Source organism: Eleutherodactylus coqui, chromosome 2 (assembly GCF_035609145.1).
Source record: "Eleutherodactylus coqui strain aEleCoq1 chromosome 2, aEleCoq1.hap1, whole genome shotgun sequence".
Classification (NCBI taxonomy): domain Eukaryota; kingdom Metazoa; phylum Chordata; class Amphibia; order Anura; family Eleutherodactylidae; genus Eleutherodactylus; species Eleutherodactylus coqui.
Genome location: NC_089838.1, coordinates 212,760,182 through 212,783,558, shown reverse-complemented (window position 1 = coordinate 212,783,558; position 23,377 = coordinate 212,760,182). Strand labels below are relative to the sequence as shown.

General features: G+C 45.0%; 1 protein-coding gene across 1 annotated transcript in view; it reads right to left on the bottom strand.

Annotated features, from left to right (window-relative positions):
- Positions 1–1,181: 1,181 nt before the first annotated feature.
- Positions 1,182–23,377, bottom strand: part of PPCDC (phosphopantothenoylcysteine decarboxylase) — a 28,431-nt gene continuing 6,235 nt past the window's right edge. Inside the window, exons 2-6 of the mRNA XM_066592450.1 lie at positions 17,107–17,257; positions 14,351–14,446; positions 11,172–11,300; positions 5,008–5,176; positions 1,182–2,418 (exon numbers count right to left, since the gene is read on the bottom strand). Coding sequence (XP_066448547.1) covers positions 2,342–2,418; positions 5,008–5,176; positions 11,172–11,300; positions 14,351–14,446; positions 17,107–17,247 — 612 coding nt within the window. The 5' untranslated portion in view covers positions 17,248–17,257 and the 3' untranslated portion in view covers positions 1,182–2,341. The remainder of the gene's footprint in view (positions 2,419–5,007; positions 5,177–11,171; positions 11,301–14,350; positions 14,447–17,106; positions 17,258–23,377) is intronic.

Here is a 23,377-nt window from a genome sequence, read left to right as displayed (position 1 = left end):
ACAGTAAACATAGTATGTAAGGATGGAAAAAAAACATGTGATCACCCAGTTCAGCCTATTACCTCCCAATATCAAGTATTCTAGGTATTGTTTCAATTTCTGGGTATCTTGGTCTCACCACAAAGAAAACCCATATCTATCAATCTAGGTATTCTTCATGTTGAATGACAGTTATTATATGTGTTCCTTTAAATCGGAGAAGGTGTGGTGTTCTTGGTTTGAATTTGTGGCTTAGGGTACTTTTACACGGGATGATTGTTTGGCGTTTGTGGGAACAAAAGTCGTCCCAACTGGTGTAAATTGCACCAGAAATGTACCTGGTGTAGATTTTTGTCTAGGCACAAAAATGTGCGAGGGATGCCCTTCTTCATGTGTTCAGTGCACAGCGCGCACGGGGAAATTGTACTAAACCTTGGCACAGGAAATGCCGGGTTTAGTTAATTTTCACCTGAATGTTTTCTTTCGAACATTTATGTCAATTTTCAACCCCCTGCCACCAAAGCTGGATTTGACCTGCTTGAAACGGCCCCTTTTTCAAATCTAACATCTCACCTTAAGTGGTAATAACTCTGGAATGCTTTTACATGTTCCGAACATTCTGGGACAGTTTTTTTTTGGGGGGGGGGGGGGGGGAGAGTTAACTGTGCACCCAGTTACCATTTGGTGGCAGCTGAAAAACCTATGCCAGCTAAGAGCTGGAGTAGTTTTTGGTATAATCTATGCCAGTTTCTGGCACAGAATATAGTTAAAGTGACGGGCTGTGCATTCCCACCTTGTGAAAAAGTGGCTGAGTACTGCTACTTTTGGACGCCAGCCTTCTGACATCCAAAGAATAATAAATAAAACCCATTGTACTTTATTTTAGTGATGAATTTTGGTTGATATATTTCACATTTATTTATATTTGTGGCTTTGAGGGCCTATAGATTAGAAACCCCCAATAAACTCCCCCATCTTAGTATCCTCGAAGTATTCAAAACTGCATTTAGGAAGTTTGTTAACCCTTTACATATTTCACAGGAATTAAAGTGGAGGTGAAGTTCAAAAATGTCATGTTTCTTGCAGATTTTAAATACTAAACCATTTTTTGTGCAACACAGCAGGAGTTAATGGAGAAATAGAACTCAAAATGTATTACCCCAATTATGTAGTTTTTAAAAAAATACCACAAGCCTGAGAAATTCATAAACACATTATTGACTTTAGGGTCTTCCTTTTATTAGGATTTTACCTCACAATTTACTACCCAATTGTTCCCAAGTACAGAAATGCCCCACATGCGGATGTAAACTACTGTTTCAGCACATGACAAGGGTCAGATTCTGCAAAAATATTTTTTGGCTGCCATATCACATTTGCAGAGCCTCTGAGGATCCCAGTATAGTCGAACCTTCCCAAAATTGACCCTAATTTGGAAAGAATGCCATTTTTTAACTGTGTTTACTATGTGGAATAAATGACATCTTAACACCTTGGCGAGACACATGTGCATCGCAGATGTTACGATGTTAGCACATGCCTTATATACACGTGTGACACTATGAAAAATGCTAGGATATCATTGCTGCTCACCTTGAACAGATGTGACTCACACAAGTTTGGGAAAGGCAAGAAGAGAACCTGGTGGCCGCTACCTCCATGCGACTAAGTGGGTAGTGAAGAGAGAACAAGCAGGGGACAAGCTTTTCTATTTGTTCTCTCTGCGTTAGCCCACGCTGCTGTACATGACGGGCCCACACTGTCCTCAGCAGAAGCTTTCTGGAACTGCCTTCATAAGGCTCCAACTTTTTAAAAATTATTTTTGCATAACTTTTACATTTTTTCTGTCAACATAGCTGTATGAGGTCTTGTTTTATGTGGATTGAGTTTTAGTGCCACCATTTTGAGGTATGTTTAATGTATTGACTTACTTGTATTCATTTTTGGGGGAATGGTATGAAAACAGCAATTACATCGTTTTTTGAGATTTGTTTTTATAGCATTAACCACGCTAGGCCGTTGTGCTAATAAAAATAACTTATAATTAAAACGGCATATGCTTTAATTATGGCATTTGTTTACTCCAGATGGCGCGTACTCCCACACTTATAAAGAACAACGAAAGCAATTTTTTATTAATTGAATACAGTTCTATAAGAGAGTTCTAGCCGCAAAGGCTGGCTCCTGGCCTCTGAAGTAATAAAACAAGCAATACCTGCCCTTACTCCATGTTTATTTTAGTATTATATAATATCTTTATAATTTATTTATTTTAGGTTTGAAATAATACCAACATGGTTAACTCCTTCGGAATTTTAGAGTGTGATACAAATATAGACATAACCGCAGGACTGTGACATCATTAATGAAGCTGCTTCTTGGACAGAACCTCCTTCACCTTCTCAAGTATAGTGCTGACCTCTGCCATAGCTCCGAGCCCTGCAGGAGACAAAAGGTGTTATAATAAATATCACAGAAGAAACTAAGGATAAAATTAGGCATTTGTACCTCTGTTAAACTATGATCAGTGCCTGCAATTAACTGACAGCTTTAATAGTGAAGCCCAAAACATGCATGACTTTATATCCAGTAAATACCAAGATGAGAATGATCCATTGAACTTAAAGGAGATGTCCCGCGCCGAAACGGGTTTTTTTTTTTTTTAAACCCCCCCCCCGTTCGGCGCGAGACAACCCCGATGCAGGGGTTAAAAAACCCACCCGCACAGCGCTTACCTGAATCCCGGCGGTCCGGCGTCTTCATACTCACCTGCTGAAGATGGCCGCCGGGATCCTCTGTCTTCATGGACCGCAGGGCTTCTGTGCGGTCCATTGCCGATTCCAGCCTCCTGATTGGCTGGAATCGGCACGTGACGGGGCGGAGCTACACGGAGCTACACGGAGCCCCATAGAGAAGAGGAGAAGACCCGGACTGCGCAAGCGCGGCTAATTTGGCCATCGGAGGGCGAAAATTAGTCGGCACCATGGAGACGAGGACGCCAGCAACGGAGCAGGTAAGTATAAAACTTTTTATAACTTCTGTATGGCTCATAATTAATGCACAATGTACATTACAAAGTGCATTATTATGGCCATGCAGAAGTGTATAGACCCACTTGCTGCCTCGGGACAACCCCTTTAAGAAACTTGTAGCTATGTGGCTGGTTGGATCTGAAAATCTGTAGCCTCCCCATGTACCTTGTGACCTAGTGAGTGTAAAAGGACTATAATGCCTGGAGTTTGTATTGTACCTGTGGTTAGAGGGGTTGTCCCGCCAAAAAAAAAGTGTCACCTCTCTATAGATAATAAATGTCTGATTGCTGGAAAACCCAATGATCACTAGAATTGTTCTCCCGAGCCCCCATTCCTCCACATTTTATTTTAGATGTAACCCCTGGATGCCCCACTGACCTACTGGACCACTTATAACACTCTAGATCTTCATGGGGCTATACGCTTAGTTACATAGAAGTCTTTTCACACATAATAATCACAGACAAGAAAAACATTCCCAATACACATCAGAATTCCAGGCACCTTCATCTCCAGCACACCAAATGTGGTTTACTAACATAGGCACTGTACTTTCCACAAACGTTGCATAAATCTAGCAAATATTAGCAGCTTTGTAATATATTGGAAAAAAATTCTTCTTTCTTCACATATAAGTCACTTCTTCTCTAGAGGACGAAGCAGCTGCAGAGACAGAGAGAGAGACACACACATACACTGCTACTGGGTCTAGTAGGATTTGTATTTCATCCCACTACTATATTCACAGCTACACTGCTCAGTACTGCTGAATAATGTGCTCCTACTGCTTCTTATGGTGTAAAACAGAAAGATAAGGTAGCAGGAACTTCTCTTCTCTAAAAAAAAATGTTTCCACAATTTGTCTCCTGCAGCTTCTACATATCACTGTATATATAAACTGTACTCTATAGGAGATCTGTCAGTGAGGCTAGATTGACCGCTTTCCCTCTGCTCTTTCCTGAATCTTCTTATTGCTAATTTATGACCCAAATTAGTTGATAGAAAGTGCAGGAGAAGAGAGACAGAGGCTAAAAACCAAGTCATAAGTTCAGCCTCACTGACAGATCTACTGACACTAATGGTCCTTTTACATGGGCCATTATTGGATCCGAGCGTTTGTACGAATGCTCATTCGCTCAACAGTCAACCGTTGTTCGTTTTTTCATTGGCTGATCAGATTGTTTATGGAAGCATAAAAATGCTCACTGCTTGGCTGAACAGCTTCCTGTGTAAATAAGGAGACATACAGCCAATCAATGACTGCTGTATGTGAAGGAACGATTGTGTTAACAATTAGCTGTCCCCGTAGAGAAAATAATAATCTGCTACATTCAGGTAATGAGCAGTGAGCAGTAACTTAAATGCTCAGTTGTTATTAGCAAGGGCAGATTATTTGTAAAACGCTCATTAGACTACAGTGTCTATATACAGTAATATGTAGAAACGGCAGAAAATCTGCGCAAAATTTTGAATTAAACCCTACTGGAAAAATGATTGTCAGCCCAAAATATATGTATTTAGGTGAAAAAAGTTGCCCCAAAAGGTTAGTTAGTTATCCCGCTTGAACGACGAGGGTCCGTAGCGCCTATCTAGAATGACCACGACCATGAGCATTGTTCCATTCAGTGTTTACGTCGGAGGAGGTACCGTTGCCTATCTGTTGCACCCACGAGTGCTGCGGGCAACCAGGGGGCCTCCGCCATCCGCTAGGGGGTCGTCTCTCGATTTTCCTAGTAATTGTTGCACGCTTGTCAGAAGCTGTTCCGGCCCACGGTGCTCTAACTCCCAAAAGGTAGTCATGGTCTTTAAATTTTCTTAAACCCTCAAACCTCTGTAAAGTATTTCTATCTGCTCATAATTGCCACAGGACACAGTCATTCTCTACTGAGATATTCCTAATTCATACCAAAAAGGTCACTGAAAATGCATGATGAGCTGAACAGCCAAGAGCATGTAGAAAGTGTAGTAATACATGGGCTCTGAAGCAACTGCTGACCTTTGTCACCACACATCAAGGTTTTTTCAATGCATGCAATCTCTATGTAGCCAAAATTGCGAAGACGTTCAATCTGCTCTGCTGTGATGGGGTGATCCCACATTGCCGTGTTCATAGCTGGACAGAACAACAATGGCTTTTTGAAGTCCCAAGCACGAACTATACAGGTCTGCAAAATAAAATATACTAAGGTGAAAAGTTAAGTACAAGGACATTTCTATGTGATAGACAACTTCTCATACTACTTCATTTTCTTTGGCTTGGAGATCTTCAGATCTCAGAGTCTGTCATCATCATTTTCCCAATCACTTCAACGGTACAACATGCACAGTTCTACAGAAGTAAAATAAAGTAAGAGATTCCAATGATGGATTGTTAGAAAATGGAGAGGTACAGCACTCACAGGAACTTGGGTGATAGTCGTCCTGTGTACAAGCGGCCATCAGCAGGGCACTGAGCCACAAATCACTCACTTGGAGAAGTTGCTTGGTTTTTAGCTAACTTTATAACTAACCGACTGTCAGGACATGTAAACAGGCAGTTGCTCAATCCTTGAGTGACTGCCTGTTTACTGTGAATGGAGGAAGGTTGGCCGGCTAGAAAGATCCGCTGTCTGCTCTGCATCCATTGACAGCACGACTAGTGAGGTAGTCGTGGGGGCAGCTGTCTGGTGCTAATGTGTCCGACAGTCACCCCGTGTAAAGGGACCTTTAATGGAGGAACTGATAGCCGTTGAATATACAATAATTCTGAAATATTATTGTCTATGGGTAGCTTAAAATCACATTATGAAAGAACCGCATAGGAATCAACACCACAGAAAACGTATATCACATGGGCAGTTCCAACTGGAAGCAATGCATTTCTATGGCTAGTACAATAAAAGAAAATATTATAAATCTTTCCAAATGAAGACAAGTCTAATATTTAGGCAGCTGTTAACCCGTAAATAACAGCAACCTTTCCATTTATAGAAAACGTACTCTTTTCACTACTAGGGATATATTTAATTAACATTTATAAAAAAAAGTATATACGTAAAATGTGCCAAGAACACAAAACCAAAAATTACACCGTTAGGGAATTAGGTTGCTTTTACACACACCAGAATATTCCGCAAGATGCTGTGGAATATTCCATGGTCAAGACCTGAACCAAAAGCTTGCACAATATCTTGGTGCTTGTGACAGTATGGTGTAATTTTTGGCTTACAATAGATTACAAAATATTATTAAAATCCATATAAACTGCTTAAAATATGCGATTCCTAAATATCTATGCACAAAATAGTCAGCTAGATATGGCTGATTCATGTTTCATGCATGCACTCCACCTGGTGGTGTATCAGTGTTAGGCCAGGCTCACACGAATGGAACGGAGCACCTGTGATCCTTTGCGGAAAGTAATTGCGTATAAACATAGAAGATCACAGATGCAAACGTTCTTCTGCACAGATGTAGGCGAAGTACAGTGGATCATCCGCGTGGAACAAAGATCTCTGGCTCATCTCCAGCCGGCATTCCGTCTTTTTATCTATTTTCCTATGAAGTAACGAGCATGTCCGCTGTTCATACACCATGTTAATTGCGAATGGGCGATGGAACACTCACATCCATTGACTTCAACGGAGGACGTCCAACTGAAATCTACACTAAAATAGACCATGCTGTGACTTTTCTTCCACTGGCGGAATCCACAACTGCTACCTGCACATCTGAGCGGACGTTAATGCCTTTCAATGCCCGCGTATTACCGCATATTGTCCAAATGGATACTAAACATTGAATCAGCAATTTAAATCTGCCCGTGTGAGCCTGGCCTGACAGACAGTCTATTGGGCCATGTCCAGACCACATTTTGTGGCCTCCGTTTAACATATTTACCAGGAAAAGCTTCAAATTTATACTGTGGCATCCATAGAGTCCAATTGTTCTATGTGCTGAGATCTTCTGCCCCAACTCCAGCTCAATCTCACTACCATTATCCACAGGGGCAGGCCAAATTACCACAAAATTAGACCTCCCCAGCTATCCCACCCACAAGCAACACTTATTGTCCTCACCCCCAATAGATCTAAGGCTTACCTGCACTACCCTTCCCCAGTCACTTTCTGAGGTTTTCCTTCTTTCTTGTCTATGCCATAGCACAGTCATACTCCTGCTCTCCCACGGGAGCGCGGGAGAGCAGGAGTTCAAAATAAAAGGAGTGCATGGCGCATGCGTGCAGCACGCTGCTGGCGTGCCGAGCACATCCGCCGGGCCGAAGAAAGAAGATCCGGCCGCGACGGAGGGCAGATCCGCAGCGTCCGGACAGGTAAGTAAATTCTTATTTTTAGGCCTCATGTCCATGGGAAAGGAGGGACCTGCAGTGGGATTCTGCATGAAGAATCCGCGGCGGGCCTGATTTTTCCCATGGACATGAGGCGTAAGGATGTAACAATTTTTTATTCTCATCTCCACTTTTGAAAAGCCATAACTTTTTTATTTTTCTGTCGACAAAACCCTATGAGAGCTTGTTTATTGCAGGGCGAACTGTTGGTTTTATTGGTACTATTTTAGGGTACATACAACTGTAAATAAATTTGTGGGTGTATGATTATGACTTTGCCAACTTTTTGTAAGGTTTTTCTTATTCCACACAATAAAAAACCTTTTTGTTGGAAAATAAATTATTGCAGTCTATTATTGCAGGTTATCTCCAATGCCAGTCATTTGTGCAGGGTACTAGTTCTATAAAATGGTGGCGCAGGTACAGTGCCTAAGTACATGCCATCACATTACAAATGTACGGGTGACATTATGAATATGTGGGCTGTGACATATTATTTTGGCGTAAGACATAGAGGGGTCAAGGATAATGAATAGGGCCTTGCAAACTATTCCATTTCAACCTGGTGGGTAAAGAGGTTAAAAAACTACTAGTGTATAGTATAGATATACCCTCTACGTTAGAGTCTACCTAATCTCTTCATATTTTTGATATTCTCAAGGCTAACTGCGCACGGTGGAGGGGGGGGGGGGCGGCGCAATATCGCACTCGTCAACATGTGTTTTACCCGTGGATACGAGGTATATGCCTCACATTGCTTTTGTAAAATTCAGATCATCATGCGTTATAGCGGATCGGAAAGGTTTCCTATTGATTTAAGTGGGAAACCTTGCACTGCACAGCATTCGAGAGCCATGCAATCTATTTTTAATAAGGTCCAATTGAAATCAATGGGCGATGTGCTCCGAGAAACAAACAAAAAAAAAGAACATGCCACGATTTCTTTCCTCGCTGCATTGCTGAAAGGGAAACATCGCTCATATGTACCACTCCATTCAAAAAACTGAAATCATATTCACGTGGGTTTTGTGAGTCTTGCAATGCACAAAACTCGCGCGAGATTAGCAGTCATGTGAAACCGGCCTAAATGATGAAAAAAATCTGTTTGATGACTTATCAGAAAAAATAAAAAAAGTCTAAACTTTTGAGACAATGAGGCCCCTTCCTCAAAAGAGTCTCCAAGTTGGAACAGTAAAGATGTTTCCCACAGACACCCATTGGTACATCATAAAGATAAGCCAGAGCAATAAATTGTAAAGGAATTCGTTCCAGATGGAAGAACAAGGCCAGAGTTAACGACTTCATTAGATGCAACATGTGAAGAGTCCAGCGATCTGGAATCAGTCTGATGGGACACAAGTGGGAAGACTTATTTATGTTTCAGCGTAATAAAACTTGTAGACAGATTGAACCGGAGAGACTTTCCCCCATTACTGCAATCACAAGGCCTCATCGGCTCCATTCCTGGTGGATACTAACAGCCCCTTTACACTGGCCAGTTATCCTTATGTTTCAAGCGCTTCTGAGTGATTGCAATTCACTGATCAGATCCTAAGCCAGGATTATCCAGATCATGATATGTAAATCTGTCCTACCACAGGTATGACAGTACAACTGGTTTTACACATGTAAAATGTATCAAGTTTATTAGGTTGAGTTGTATGACTTTTAAAGGGGTTGTCCATTTCTCAGACGTTGGGTGCAGCCGTGATCAGCTGATAGCTGTGGATCTGGCTGCTGGAACTAAAACAAAACATGGTGACACCAGGAGATCTCCTCTCTGGTTTATGATGTCCCTCTATGATGTTTGTATAACCTAATCTGACCTATGGGCCTTTAACTCCTTCCTGACATTCACTTTACATGTATGGCGGATGTTAAGCATTTGTGCATGGAGCGGCCTCGGGGAGCCGGTATGTGTGGGCTGTTTTGGTAGCTGACACCTGGCTGAGACAACTGGGATTGGAGATAATAATATTCTTTACAAAGCGCCAAAATATTCTGCAGCACTTTACAATCAGAGGAAATATAGACAAAATAAGACACTAAATACAGTATTACACCAATAGACAATTTGAATAAGAAATGAGGGTCCTGCTGCTTACAATCTATGAGGAAATATGGGTGACACAAGTAATACAAGTGCTTGTTCTCTACAATGGTCCAGCCACCTTCTATTTACAGATATGAGGTTCATTAGGGTGTATGTGGGGATACAATGAAGTGAAGGGTGTCAGGCTCCGAAGGAGAATGTAAAACTGTGAGCGTTGAGAATTAAGTTGTTTGTTTCGGGTAGAGCATTCTCAGGAATTGGAGCAGTTCAGGAACAATAATTCCGTTTCCAAGCATTAACCCTTTAAGTGCCACTGTCAATAATGACTGCAGCATTTAAATGGACCGGAAGAGACAGGGGACTCTACACTCCAGCCCACAGACTAAATATCGCTGTGGAGCTTACCAAGAGCAGTATTAATGTTGCCCCAGGTACAGCCTCACATTTTATGTGATGGGCACAATGCAGCCTATAGGAAGTGTTCAGGCACAAATACTACCACCGAGGCAGCTGTCCTAGTAAGGGTACCATCTCCCAACTACAAGTCCTGCGAGGATCAGAGATGTACCTGCCGTATATGGACAGTTACCATACGTGGCCAGTTACATCACTTTTGTGTCCCCAATGCCCTGTCCAAAGACTCTGAGGTAGCAGCAGTTGCAGGGGGAGGCCATGTCAGTAATGCACCTAGGTGCCCTACTCCCTGGGTCAGTTAGTCTTAAAGGGTCCTTAGCCGCACTATTTGGTATTTGTTTGGTACTCCAAACAGAGCTGGCACCACTGTCCTTATCACAAGAGAAAGACAACACTAGGTGAAAGGGACACAATCATTGGGCAGCAGCAAGTGTTCCAATACGGAGGGGCTGTGTATAGGCAAAGACTCCTAATTAAGGCCTCTACAGTGAGATACACTGCAGCCTTCCATCAGAGGTATACGTCAGGACTCTTCTCAACATACATTGCTACAGGACGGCTCAAAACATAAAATAGCAATGAAAATCCTCAGAGGGCAGCAGAAAATCCTTTCCCTAGGTGCTTCTGTTTTTGGCAAGAAATATTTGGATCCATTTATGTAAATTTCCTGAAAAATAACCAACTGACCGCAACAAGAGGAAAGCAAACTGTCCTACGACAAAGATGGATAATCCAGTAGGGCAGAATTTACTGCAACAATTTTAGACTACGCTGAATTTCTGCGGCTTTGCTGCAATTATTAGGCAAAATACGGTGAAATAAAGGTTGATGACAAAACCCACGTGTTACATGCGGATTTGTCAGGGGGAAAATTGTACAGTGAAAATCCACGGCAAACACGTAACATGCTGTAGCTTTCACATCCGCATGAATGTCCATTCTGAAGCAGATTACACAGAGATTTTTTTTCCACAACATGTGCAAGAGATTTGTTAAAACCTCATCTGCCCACACGGCTCGTACTGTTAAACCTTTCCAATCCAATTTTGGGTTTCCTAAAAGGCTTTCTCTTTTTGCTATTATAAAACGGTGCCATCTGCTGGCTAAAGCCAGTGTGTGTGCACCAGAGAGGCTACGACAGCGGAGTAGCTGGCAATAGACGGTAAGAATACCCTGTCGGACGTCTTCTGACATTGGAGCTGTACAAGCTTCAATCATAATGTAGGAAGACATCAGACAGCGGATTGGAAAGGGTTAATGCTGCAGATTTTCCATTGCAGAAAACATACAGCATTTACGATATGTGTAAACGAACCCATACTGTCTTTTATTTCGGTGTAAAAAGTGACTAGTATAAAGCAATTCTCACCACCAGATTGTCACAGATCCCACTGGAAATTTTCCCCAAAGTGTTTGCATCTAAGGGAGCAAGGATGAGAAGATCTGCCCAGCGGCGTAGCTCGATGTGCAACACAGGATCAGAGCGGCGATTCCACATCTGTTGACAAAAGATGTAACAATAAGTGACCTGCAGGCCCAGGTACTGCAGTGTATAGTGTCTGCATCCTGCTTTTTACTTCTTCTCACGGATCACATAATTATAGCTCTTTTATTAGGAAAAATATTTGATGTATTTAGTAAATTGTAAAATAGAAAATCAAAGCTGTGATTAAGAACTCCGATACAAACAGATAAGCCATTTTACAATAGAGGTTTTTACTCTGTTGTCAAAATAAAGCCTTTTTTAAGCTGGAATCCTTCAGAGTGCTTCTGCCTGTCAGATGTTCCATGGACACAATTATTAGCATTACCAACAGTAGGACTGCTCTCACATCGCTAGGGAATAATGATGATACTAAGGCTCAGACAGGGTCTTCATTCTGGCGTTTTTCAGTGAAAAATAATTCCAGAAAATTTGCCTGCATTTTTTGACTAATAGCTATGTGTTTTTATAGTTTTTTTTTTTTAAGTTACAAATGCTTTTTTTCTTTTTCTTTTTTTTCCTTTAGAGATGCCTACAGTGAACAGCTAGAAAAAAAAGCCTGCAATATCCAAATCCTGCATGATTTGTAAAATGACCCAAAAAGTAAAAAATCTGTAAAAGTGAGAAAAAGTGCCACTACAAAAAAGCGAAGGGCATTACATACTTTACTAATGACCTTTAGCGAACATCTAGACGCAGTGTTTTTTGCAGCAAAAAAAAGCACTTCATCTAAACAACTAAAACTGTGGCACTTTTGCAAAAAGAAAAAGGCTATGTATGAAACCAAGCCTAACAATGATAATCCTTAGGGCTTATTCAGACAGGCGTATATCGGTCGGGTTTTCACGCCCGGCCGATATACGCTGCCCCTGTCTGCAAGGGGAGGAGGCGGAGCTAAGTTCCACCCCCACCCCACCCCTCCTAGTGCAAACAGTCCCATCCCGCCTCCTCCCCTTACAGACAGGGGCAGCATATATCGGCCGGACGTGAAAACCCAACCGATATACGCCCATCTGAATAAGCCCTTATGGAGTTTACATGAGATGCTCGGTGCAGGACTTTTCAGTCTGCAGAATATTCCTTCATAGTGTGCAAAGTCAACGTGGATAAAGCCGATGACACACAAGTGTATAATGGCCACATTATAATACGAATAACTGCAAGTTTATTGACTCTGCACATATGATACTCGCAGTTTGGGTCAAGCTGGAACACTCATCCGTATTATGGACACGTAAATGCTGCTGTAATAGACTGGTGCATCCCTAGGTGTGTGTGAGGTTCCCCAAAGGTGCTGAGGCCAGATGTTACTTTAACCCCTTCATGACATGGCCTATTTTGGGCTTAAGGACGCAACAATTTTTGGCGGATTTTCTTCTCTGTTTATCAAAAGCCATAACTTTTTTATTTTTCCGTCGACGCGGCCGTATGAGGGCTTGTTTTTTGCGTGGCGAACTGTAGTTTTTAGCGATGCCAATTTTGGGTACATAGACTATATTGTAAAATTTTTTTTTTTTTTTTAATGATAGCAGAGAGAGAAAACGCATCAATTCTGCCATAGATTTTTTTATTTTTTTTTTACACCGTTAATCATGCAGCATAAATGAGACTTTCCATTTTTTCTGCAGACCGGTACGGTTACAACGATACCAAAATTCTAACATTTTTTTTAGGTTTTCCCACTTTTCTGCAATAAAAACCCTTTTTTTTGGAAATCTTTTTTCTATTCTAAATTGCTGCATTCAAAGTCCCGTAACTTTTTTATTTTTTGATGTACAGAGCTCTATGAGGGCTTATTTTTTGCGAGACGAGCTGTAGATTTTATTGGTACCATTTTGGCGTACATAAAGCTTTTTTGATCACTTTTATTGCGTTTTTAGTGAGGCAAAATGCTAAAAATGAGCATTTTGCCTCAGTTTTTTAGCTTTTTTTTTAGCGTTTTTTTCCGTGCACAGTCAAAAGCATGTGCAACTTATTGTACGCATCGTTACGGACGCGACAATACCAAATATGTGGAGTTTTATTTTTTTTTTACCTTTTTTTATGCTAATCTGAGAAAAAGCATAAAAAATGTTTTTTTTACTCTTTTTTTTTACATTTTTTTAAATTCATTTTTTAAATCTTTCTTTTTTTTACACTGTTTGTGTCCCTCTGAGGGACTTTAACCACTGCCCTGATGATCGCTGTCATAAGGCATGGCAGAGCTACTGCTCTCCCATGCCTTATCGCTCATACAGCGATCTCAGGCATAGGCAATACAGGACGCCAGTGTTGCCACGGTGACAGGCCGGGCTCTCGCGATGACATCGCGAGTTCCGGCCGGAGACACAGGGAGCCGCGCTCCCTCTGTGAACTCTTTCCCTGCCGCGATCTACTTAGATCGCGGCAGGGAAGGGGTTAACAGTGGCGGGCGCATCTCCGATGTCCCCCCGCTGTTGCAGCGAGACGCCGGCTGTGACTGACAGCCGGCTCCCGCTGCGGGATAGCGCTGGATCATATGTGATCCCGTGCTATCTCCAGGACGTAAGTTTACACCCTGTTGCGGGAAGTACCCCGCTCCCAGGACGTAAACTTACGCCCTGCAGCGGGAATGGGTTAAAGGGGCTTTCCGAAATAACTTTTTTCTTTTGAAACACAGCTGGTCATGCCCCAAAATAAGAGCCTATACTAACCCGTCCCAGGTCCTCGCATATCCTTTCTCCCCGCTAGATCGGTTAACAAACGGCAGAGTCACAGGCTGCTGCAGCCAATCCTAGACTAAGCAATTGACCACTGAGGTTTGTGCCTAGTTGCAGCAGCCTGTAAACTCAGTGCTGGCTCAAAAAAAAACCTTTAAAATCTACAGTGAAATATAAAACACACTATATACAAAGTGTTCTGGTTCCTGGAATCAGTGGCGCTTAATTTTGGAACAGCATGTTCTGTGTATGATGTTCCTTTCTGGCGTTTTCCCCATAGCTTTCTCCATAGGAAAAACAATGGAAAATAACACATCATTCTATAAGCTTCAGTTACATTAGCCGATGTCATTACATAATTAAATGCAGGATGTAATCCCACCTCACCTTCCATTCATCATCATCACTATAGATTGGTACAGGTATGTCCTGTATGTTGTAGAAGTGCTTCGCTCTCTCTGTGGTCACAACCTGCACCTCTACCTGCAGGGAGAGGGAAATAGTTAGACTTTCAGTATAGAATAATAGTACCACAAAGAACAGTCAAAACTATATATTGTATGTAAATTCCAGATAATGCAGGATTTAATAAGGGTTAGGAAAATGGCCTCAGAAATCACTATTCACCAACTACTACCAGTTAAATCTAAAACCATTGTAGAGAGGTGCAGCTCAGACAAATGTGGTTTCTGCTCCTACATAACGCTTAATTATCCCTTAATAAAAAGTGAAGCAACTTCAAACAGTTCATCATTGTTTTCAAGATATTTGCTTAGAGTCAATGAATGGGAAATATCCAGAGGCTAAAACCATAATCATGTCCAGCTGGCACAGTTGCACAGCTTATTAACCATTTTACCACTAGCCGGTTTTCGTTTTCCTTCCTTGCCTTCCAAGAGCCGTAAGGTTTTTTAAAATTTTTTTATCAACATAGTCGTATGGCTTGTTTTAACTTTTTTGTGTGGGCCGAGTTGTAAATTTTAATGGTACTAGTTAATGGACCATCTAATGCCTTGAAAAAACTTTAATTGAAGTGAAATGGAAAAGAAACACAAGTGTGCTATTTTCCGAGGGGTTTTGCCTTTACAGTGTTCATGGTATGGTAAAAATGACATTACCTTTATTCTATGGGTCAATATGACAACAAAAGGTCCCACCTTATCTTCATGTGCTGCAAGCCTCAGTTCCGCAGGCAAGTATACTCACAAGCTGTTGCCATCCGGCTACTTCTGGCTCTGATTAAACGCAAAACAATCCAATTGCAGGAATACAGCTTATTGTGAAAAAACTTGCTTTTTATTTTCTTTTAGGTGCTTTAGCACCTAAAAGAAAGTAAAAAGCAAGTTTTTTCACAATAAGCTGTATTCCTGCAATTGGATTGTTTTGCGTTCAATATGACAACAGCCATACCAGTTTATATACTTTTTAAAGTTTTACTACTGTTAGCCTCATACGTTTTAGATTTTTTCCGTAAATGGGCTGTGTGAGGGCCTGTTTTTTTATGGAGCAAGCTGTAGTTTTTGGAAAACAGAGTTACAAAAAGGCATATCTCTGAGGCTTTATTCCCATGAGTGTATATCAGCCGGTTGGCCGATATACGCTGTGATCTAATGCACTGGAATCCAATGCATCAGATCACATGGCCGTATTCCTGAGACATAAAAGTGCCAGGCCAAGCCAATATAGGGCCGGGCCTTTTTACGTCGGGCCCAAAAGATAGTTCTGGAACTATCTTTTGGGCCAGAATACGTCGGCCGCTGCATAGGTTCCTATGGGAGCCAATGACAGCGGCCGAAGGTGGGAGGGAGTTTAGCAGTGTGGCTGCTAAACTCCCTCACTCTGCTCTCCTCCCCCCCTCGCAGGCCCACCTCTGCTCTCCTCCCTTCTCATTCTTTGCCATGGGAGAGGGTGGGACAGGGGCGGAGCTAAGCACCACCCTGTCTTCTCCCATTGCTGGCTGTGGACAAGGGGTGGGGTGGGGTCAGGCCCCGCCCCTTGTACGCAGACAGCAATGGGAGGAGGCGGGATGGGGTAGCGCTTAGTTTCGCCCCATCCCATTGCAAAGAACACAAACATGAAGCCTGCGAGCGAGGAGGCAGGGGAAAAAGGCGAGGGCATGGTGACACTGGCGTATATGCGCCAGGGCCCATGCTGTGTGAACGGGCGCACAAATGGTAGATTTATGCGCCCATTCACGAGCTTCTATGCCCCAGATGGTAGTGTATATCGGCCGGCCGTGAAAACGCCAGCCGATATATGCTCGTGGGAATACGCCCTGCCATTGTGTTTTTGTTTTTTTTTTATGTATAGCATTCACTATTATAAATAACGTGATACATACGTAGATTGCGCTTTTTTGGTCATGGCAATACCAATTATGTTTTTTTTTAAAGATTTTTTGTGGGAAAAATTGGAAAGTGTCTTGTTTTTAATTTTCTATAGACTGTATGTATTTTTTTATTTTAAAGCTTTATTTAACCTTTTTAATTTTTATTTTCAGTCCTTTTAGGGGAATTGAACTTGTGATTGGTTGATTGCTTCTCCAATATACTGTAATACTTCAGTGTATTGTAGTTTTAATGTTAGCCTATTAAGCCCTTAATAGGCTTAAAAGGCTTGATTCACTTCTAGCGCTTATAGCGCTCACTCACACAAGCATATTTTGGTTGCGTACTATGCACGTATTTTTTTATGCATGTAATATGCAGTTCTAAAACCCTATTGATTTACAATGGGCCATTTAGCTCTGCATTCCCCCCTCCCCCCAAAAAAGCAGTATGTCCTATTTTGGTGCATATTAGTGTATGGTTGTGTAAAATATGTCGTGAATATTATAGTGTTATATTACTTGTGTAAAAAAGTATAATACGCAGCCAAAATACGCTTGTGTGAGTGAGCCGTTACTGCAGGAAGCTGACAGCTCCGTACATTGCAGAGTGACCTGGGTTGGTACCAATTGAAGTGAATGGTACTCAACCTGCAGTACAAACCTGAGCCATTGATCAATGTACGGAGCTGTCTGCTCCTGCAGCTAGACGTGGGACAACTCCTAAGAGGTTTTGCAGTTTTATATAAAACAAGCTTACTTTAGGGGGAATTCATAACAACAGGAATGACCCTTTAAGGATATATGTTGCACATACTTCAGGTATCTGTAGAAGGCCAGACACTAGGACGGGTAATTTCAGAGCCGCCACACTGCCCGTTACACCAACAAGCACACGGATGGCAGAGGGTGAGGATGAAATCACAGAGTCAGGAGATTCTGCGCCAGAACTGTCCATTACTTAGAACCTGCGGAAACATAAAAAACCAAGTAAAATGTGTTTTCTCTATGTCACACAATGCATTTTGAGCCTCCCCACTCCCCTCTCCAATCTATCTTGAATGCTGCAGCCAGGCTCATCTGCCTGTCCAGCCGCTACTCGGATGCCTCTGCCCTGTGCCGGTCACTGCACTGACTGCCGGTTACATACAGAATTCAATTTAAACTCATTACCTCCATCCATAAAGCCCTCCACAGCACCGCACCGCCCTACATTGCTTCCCTCATCTCAATCCACCACCCAGCCCACGCCCTCCACTCTGCTAATGATATCAGACTGAGTGCCCCTTAAATTCGAAACTCTAATTTCTGCACCCAAGACTTCTCCAGAGGAGCACCAGTCCTCTGGAACGCGCTACCCCAAACTATCCGGGCAATCACTGACACACAAAACTTAAGGGTTATTCTAAAAAAGCACCTCTTCAGGGAGACATACCACAGCTCCTAAACCAAATCCTTCTGTACCCCGCATGATAACATACTCCCTGTTCTACTGACTTCAATCCCTGCTAGCCGCCATCAACCATCCCCTACAGTCATACCGATTCAGCCAACACACGGCTTAATGTCTGACCATTGTCTATGAGTATAGCATCCCTCACTCTCCACCTCACCATACTGTGCACATCTCCAGCTCCTTTACCTTCTGTAGCACCCCATTATCCCTATCCCCGTCTTTGTAAACACTGCAGAATATGTTGGCGCTATATAAATAAATATTATTATTAACTGCATTTATAATTCAAAGGTGTTCTCCCACTTCTAGCTATTGATGACCTATATTCAGGATTGGTGATTAATAGTAGATCAGTGGGCCACCACGGCTCATAGTCCCTGATGATCAGTGGATTTCCCGGACTTTCTGCAGACAGCCTCTTACATTGTGCAATGCCCCAGGCTGGAACTGCAAGCTCAATCCCATTCACTTCAGCTAGATGTGGAAGAACTTGTTTAATGACCTTTTACACGGAATGATCGTTCAGAGAATTATTTAAACAAACGAAAATTAACAACAATCATTCAGTGCAATCACGGCCAACGATTGAATGATGAATTCGTCCACTCATTGTGCATTTCACGCAAGCATCAAAATCATTGTTGGCTCAATCGCTAGTCATTCAGTTTAACCCCTTAACACCACAGGACGCACTTTTACGTCCTGACTGTGGGGTACTTAACGGAACCCAGAAGCTGAGCCCGCGCCATTCCGCAGTGCGAGACGGTTGTTTTACTTAACTTTTTATATAACTGGGGGAAGGGAGACTGGGGGAAGGGGATTGAGGGTGAGAGAGAGAAAAAAAAAGTAAAAAGAAGGGGGGGTCAGCGAGACGGGAGGGGGTGTGAGTCGGTTGTTACTAATAGCCAGCCTCCAGCTGCCACAGGAGCGATACATAAGAACAGCAATCCCCGCTATTATCCCGCTACATGCCGCGACATGTAAAAGGTTCACAGAGGGAGCGTGCTTCCTCTGTGACATCATCGGACCCTCACGGTGTAACCACTTATACAGCGAATGCAAAACACTGAATAATTCTGAACGAGCCAACGATGTATCTGCCTGTATAAGCAGGCTGCATGAGTGAGCGAACGAACCAATGGTGTATCTGCCTGTATAAGCAGGTTGCGCAAGCAAACGAGCCAACGATGCATCTGCCTGTATAAGCAGGCTTCGCGAGCGAACGAGCCAACGATGTATCTGCCTGTATAAGCAGGCTGCGCGAGCGAACGAGCCAACGATGTATCTGCCTGTATAAGCAGGCTGCGCGAGCGAACGAGCCAACGATGCATCTGCCTGTATAAGCAGGCGGCGCGAGCGAACGAGCCAACGATGCATCTGCCTGTATAAGCAGGCTGCGCGAGCGAACGAGCCAACGACGTATCTGCCTGTATAAGCAGGCTGCGCGAGCGAACGAGCCAACGATGTATCTGCCTGTATATGCAGGCGGCGCGAGCGAACGAGCCAACGATGTATCTGCCTGTATAAGCAGGCTGCGCGAGCGAACGAGCCAACGATGTATCTGCCTGTATAAGCAGGCTTCGCGAGCGAACGAGCCAACGATGTATCTGCCTGTATAAGCAGGCTGCCCGAGCGAACGAGCCAACGATGTATCTGCCTGTGTAAGCAGGCTGCGCGAGCGAACGAGCCAACGATGTATCTGCCTGTATAAGCAGGCTGCCCGAGCGAACGAGCCAACGATGCATCTGCCTGTATAAGCAGGCTGTGCGAGCGAACGACGTATCTGCCTGTATAAGCAGGCGGCGCGAGCGAACGAGCCAACGATGCATCTGCCTGTATAAGCAGGCTGCGCGAGCGAACGAGCCAACGATGTATCTGCCTGTATAAGCAGGCTTCGCGAGCGAACGAGCCAACGATGTATCTGCCTGTATAAGCAGGCTGTGCGAGCGAACGAGCCAACGATGCATCTGCCTGTATAAGCAGGCTGCGCGAGCGAACGAGCCAACGATGTATCTGCCTGTATAAGCAGGCTGCGCGAGCGAACGAGCCAACGATGTATCTGCCTGTATAAGCAGGCTTCGCGAGCGAACGAGCCAACGATGTATCTGCCTGTATAAGCAGGCTTCGCGAGCGAACGAGCCAACGATGTATCTGCCTGTATAAGCAGGCTGCGCGAGCGAACGAGCCAACGATGTATCTGCCTGTATAAGCAGGCTGCGCGAGCGAACGAGCCAACGATGCATCTGCCTGTATAAGCAGGCTGCGTGAGCGAACGAGCCAACGATGTATCTGCCTGTATAAGCAGGCTTCGCGAGCGAACGAGCCAACGATGTATCTGCCTGTATAAGCAGGCTGTGCGAGCGAACGAGCCAACGATGTATCTGCCTGTATAAGCAGGCTGCCCGAGCGAACGAGCCAACGATGTATCTGCCTGTGTAAGCAGGCTGCGCGAGCGAACGAGCCAACGATGTATCTGCCTGTATAAGCAGGCTGCCCGAGCGAACGAGCCAACGATGCATCTGCCTGTATAAGCAGGCTGTGCGAGCGAACGACGTATCTGCCTGTATAAGCAGGCGGCGCGAGCGAACGAGCCAACGATGCATCTGCCTGTATAAGCAGGCTGCACGAGCGAACGAGCCAACAATGTATCTGCCTGTATAAGCAGGCTTCGCGAGCGAACGAGCCAACGATGCATCTGCCTGTATAAGCAGGCTGTGCGAGCGAACGACGTATCTGCCTGTATAAGCAGGCGGCGCGAGCGAACGAGCCAACGATGCATCTGCCTGTATAAGCAGGCTGCGCGAGCGAACGAGCCAACGATGTATCTGCCTGTATAAGCAGGCTTCGCGAGCGAACGAGCCAACGATGTATCTGCCTGTATAAGCAGGCTGTGCGAGCGAACGAGCCAACGATGCATCTGCCTGTATAAGCAGGCTGCGCGAGCGAACGAGCCAACGATGTATCTGCCTGTATAAGCAGGCTGCGCGAGCGAACGAGCCAACGATGTATCTGCCTGTATAAGCAGGCTTCGCGAGCGAACGAGCCAACGATGTATCTGCCTGTATAAGCAGGCTTCGCGAGCGAACGAGCCAACGATGTATCTGCCTGTATAAGCAGGCTGCGCGAGCGAACGAGCCAACGATGTATCTGCCTGTATAAGCAGGCTGCGCGAGCGAACGAGCCAACGATGCATCTGCCTGTATAAGCAGGCTGCGTGAGCGAACGAGCCAACGATGTATCTGCCTGTATAAGCAGGCTTCGCGAGCGAACGAGCCAACGATGTATCTGCCTGTATAAGCAGGCTGTGCGAGCGAACGAGCCAACGATGTATCTGCCTGTATAAGCAGGCTGCCCGAGCGAACGAGCCAACGATGTATCTGCCTGTGTAAGCAGGCTGCGCGAGCGAACGAGCCAACGATGTATCTGCCTGTATAAGCAGGCTGCCCGAGCGAACGAGCCAACGATGCATCTGCCTGTATAAGCAGGCTGTGCGAGCGAACGACGTATCTGCCTGTATAAGCAGGCGGCGCGAGCGAACGAGCCAACGATGCATCTGCCTGTATAAGCAGGCTGCACGAGCAAACGAGCCAACAATGTATCTGCCTGTATAAGCAGGCTTCGCGAGCGAACGAGCCAACGATGTATCTGCCTGTATAAGCAGGCTGTGCGAGCGAACGAGCCAACGATGCATCTGCCTGTATAAGCAGGCTGCGCGAGCGAATGAGCCAACGATGCATCTGCCTGTATAAGCAGGCTGCGCGAGCGAACGAGCCAACGATGTATCTGCCTGTATAAGCAGGCTTCGCGAGCGAACGAGCCAACGATGTATCTGCCTGTATAAGCAGGCTTCGCGAGCGAACGAGCCAACGATGTATCTGCCTGTATAAGCAGGCTGCGCGAGCGAACGAGCCAACGATGTATCTGCCTGTATAAGCAGGCTGCGCGAGCGAATGAGCCAACGATGCATCTGCCTGTATAAGCAGGCTGCGTGAGCGAACGAGCCAACGATGCATCTGCCTATATAAGCAGGCTGCGCGAGCGAACGAGCCAACGATGTATCTGCCTGTATAAGCAGGCTTCGCGAGCGAACGAGCCAACGATGTATCTGCCTGTATAAGCAGGCTGCGCGAGCGAACGAGCCAACGATGTATCTGCCTGTATAAGCAGGCTGCGCGAGCGAACGAGCCAACGATGCATCTGCCTGTATAAGCAGGCTGCGCGAGCGAACGAGCCAACGATGCATCTGCCTGTATAAGCAGGCTTCGCGAGCGAACGAGCCAACGATGTATCTGCCTGTATAAGCAGGCTGTGCGAGCGAACGAGCCAACGATGTATCTGCCTGTATAAGCAGGCTGCGCGAGCGAACGAGCCAACGATGCATCTGCCTGTATAAGCAGGCTGCGCGAGCGAACAAGCCAACGATGCATCTGCCTGTATAAGCAGGCTGCGCGAGCGAACGAGCCAACGATGTATCTGCCTGTATAAGCAGGCTTAGCGAGCGAACGAGCCAACGATGTATCTGCCTGTATAAGCAGGCTTCGCGAGCGAACGAGCCAACGATGTATCTGCCTGTATAAGCAGGCTGCGCGAGCGAACGAGCCAACGATGTATCTGCCTGTATAAGCAGGCTGCGCGAGCGAATGAGCCAACGATGCATCTGCCTGTATAAGCAGGCTGCGTGAGCGAACGAGCCAACGATGCATCTGCCTGTATAAGCAGGCTGCGCGAGCGAACGAGCCAACGATGTATCTGCCTGTATAAGCAGGCTTCGCGAGCGAACGAGCCAACGATGTATCTGCCTGTATAAGCAGGCTGCGCGAGCGAACGAGCCAACGATGTATCTGCCTGTATAAGCAGGCTGCGCGAGCGAACGAGCCAACGATGCATCTGCCTGTATAAGCAGGCTGCGCGAGCGAACGAGCCAACGATGCATCTGCCTGTATAAGCAGGCTTCGCGAGCGAACGAGCCAACGATGTATCTGCCTGTATAAGCAGGCTGTGCGAGCGAACGAGCCAACGATGTATCTGCCTGTATAAGCAGGCTGCGCGAGCGAACGAGCCAACGATGCATCTGCCTGTATAAGCAGGCTGCGTGAGCGAACGAGCCAACGATGTATCTGCCTGTATAAGCAGGCTTCGCGAGCGAACGAGCCAACGATGTATCTGCCTGTATAAGCAGGCTGTGCGAGCGAACGAGCCAACGATGTATCTGCCTGTATAAGCAGGCTGTGCGAGCGAACGAGCCAACGATGTATCTGCCTGTATAAGCAGGCTGCCCGAGCGAACGAGCCAACGATGTATCTGCCTGTGTAAGCAGGCTGCGCGAGCGAACGAGCCAACGATGTATCTGCCTGTATAAGCAGGCTGCCCGAGCGAACGAGCCAACGATGCATCTGCCTGTATAAGCAGGCTGTGCGAGCGAACGACGTATCTGCCTGTATAAGCAGGCGGCGCGAGCGAACGAGCCAACGATGCATCTGCCTGTATAAGCAGGCTGCACAAGCGAACGAGCCAACCATGTATCTGCCTGTATAAGCAGGCTTCGCGAGCGAACGAGCCAACGATGTATCTGCCTGTATAAGCAGGCTGTGCGAGCGAACGAGCCAACGATGCATCTGCCTGTATAAGCAGG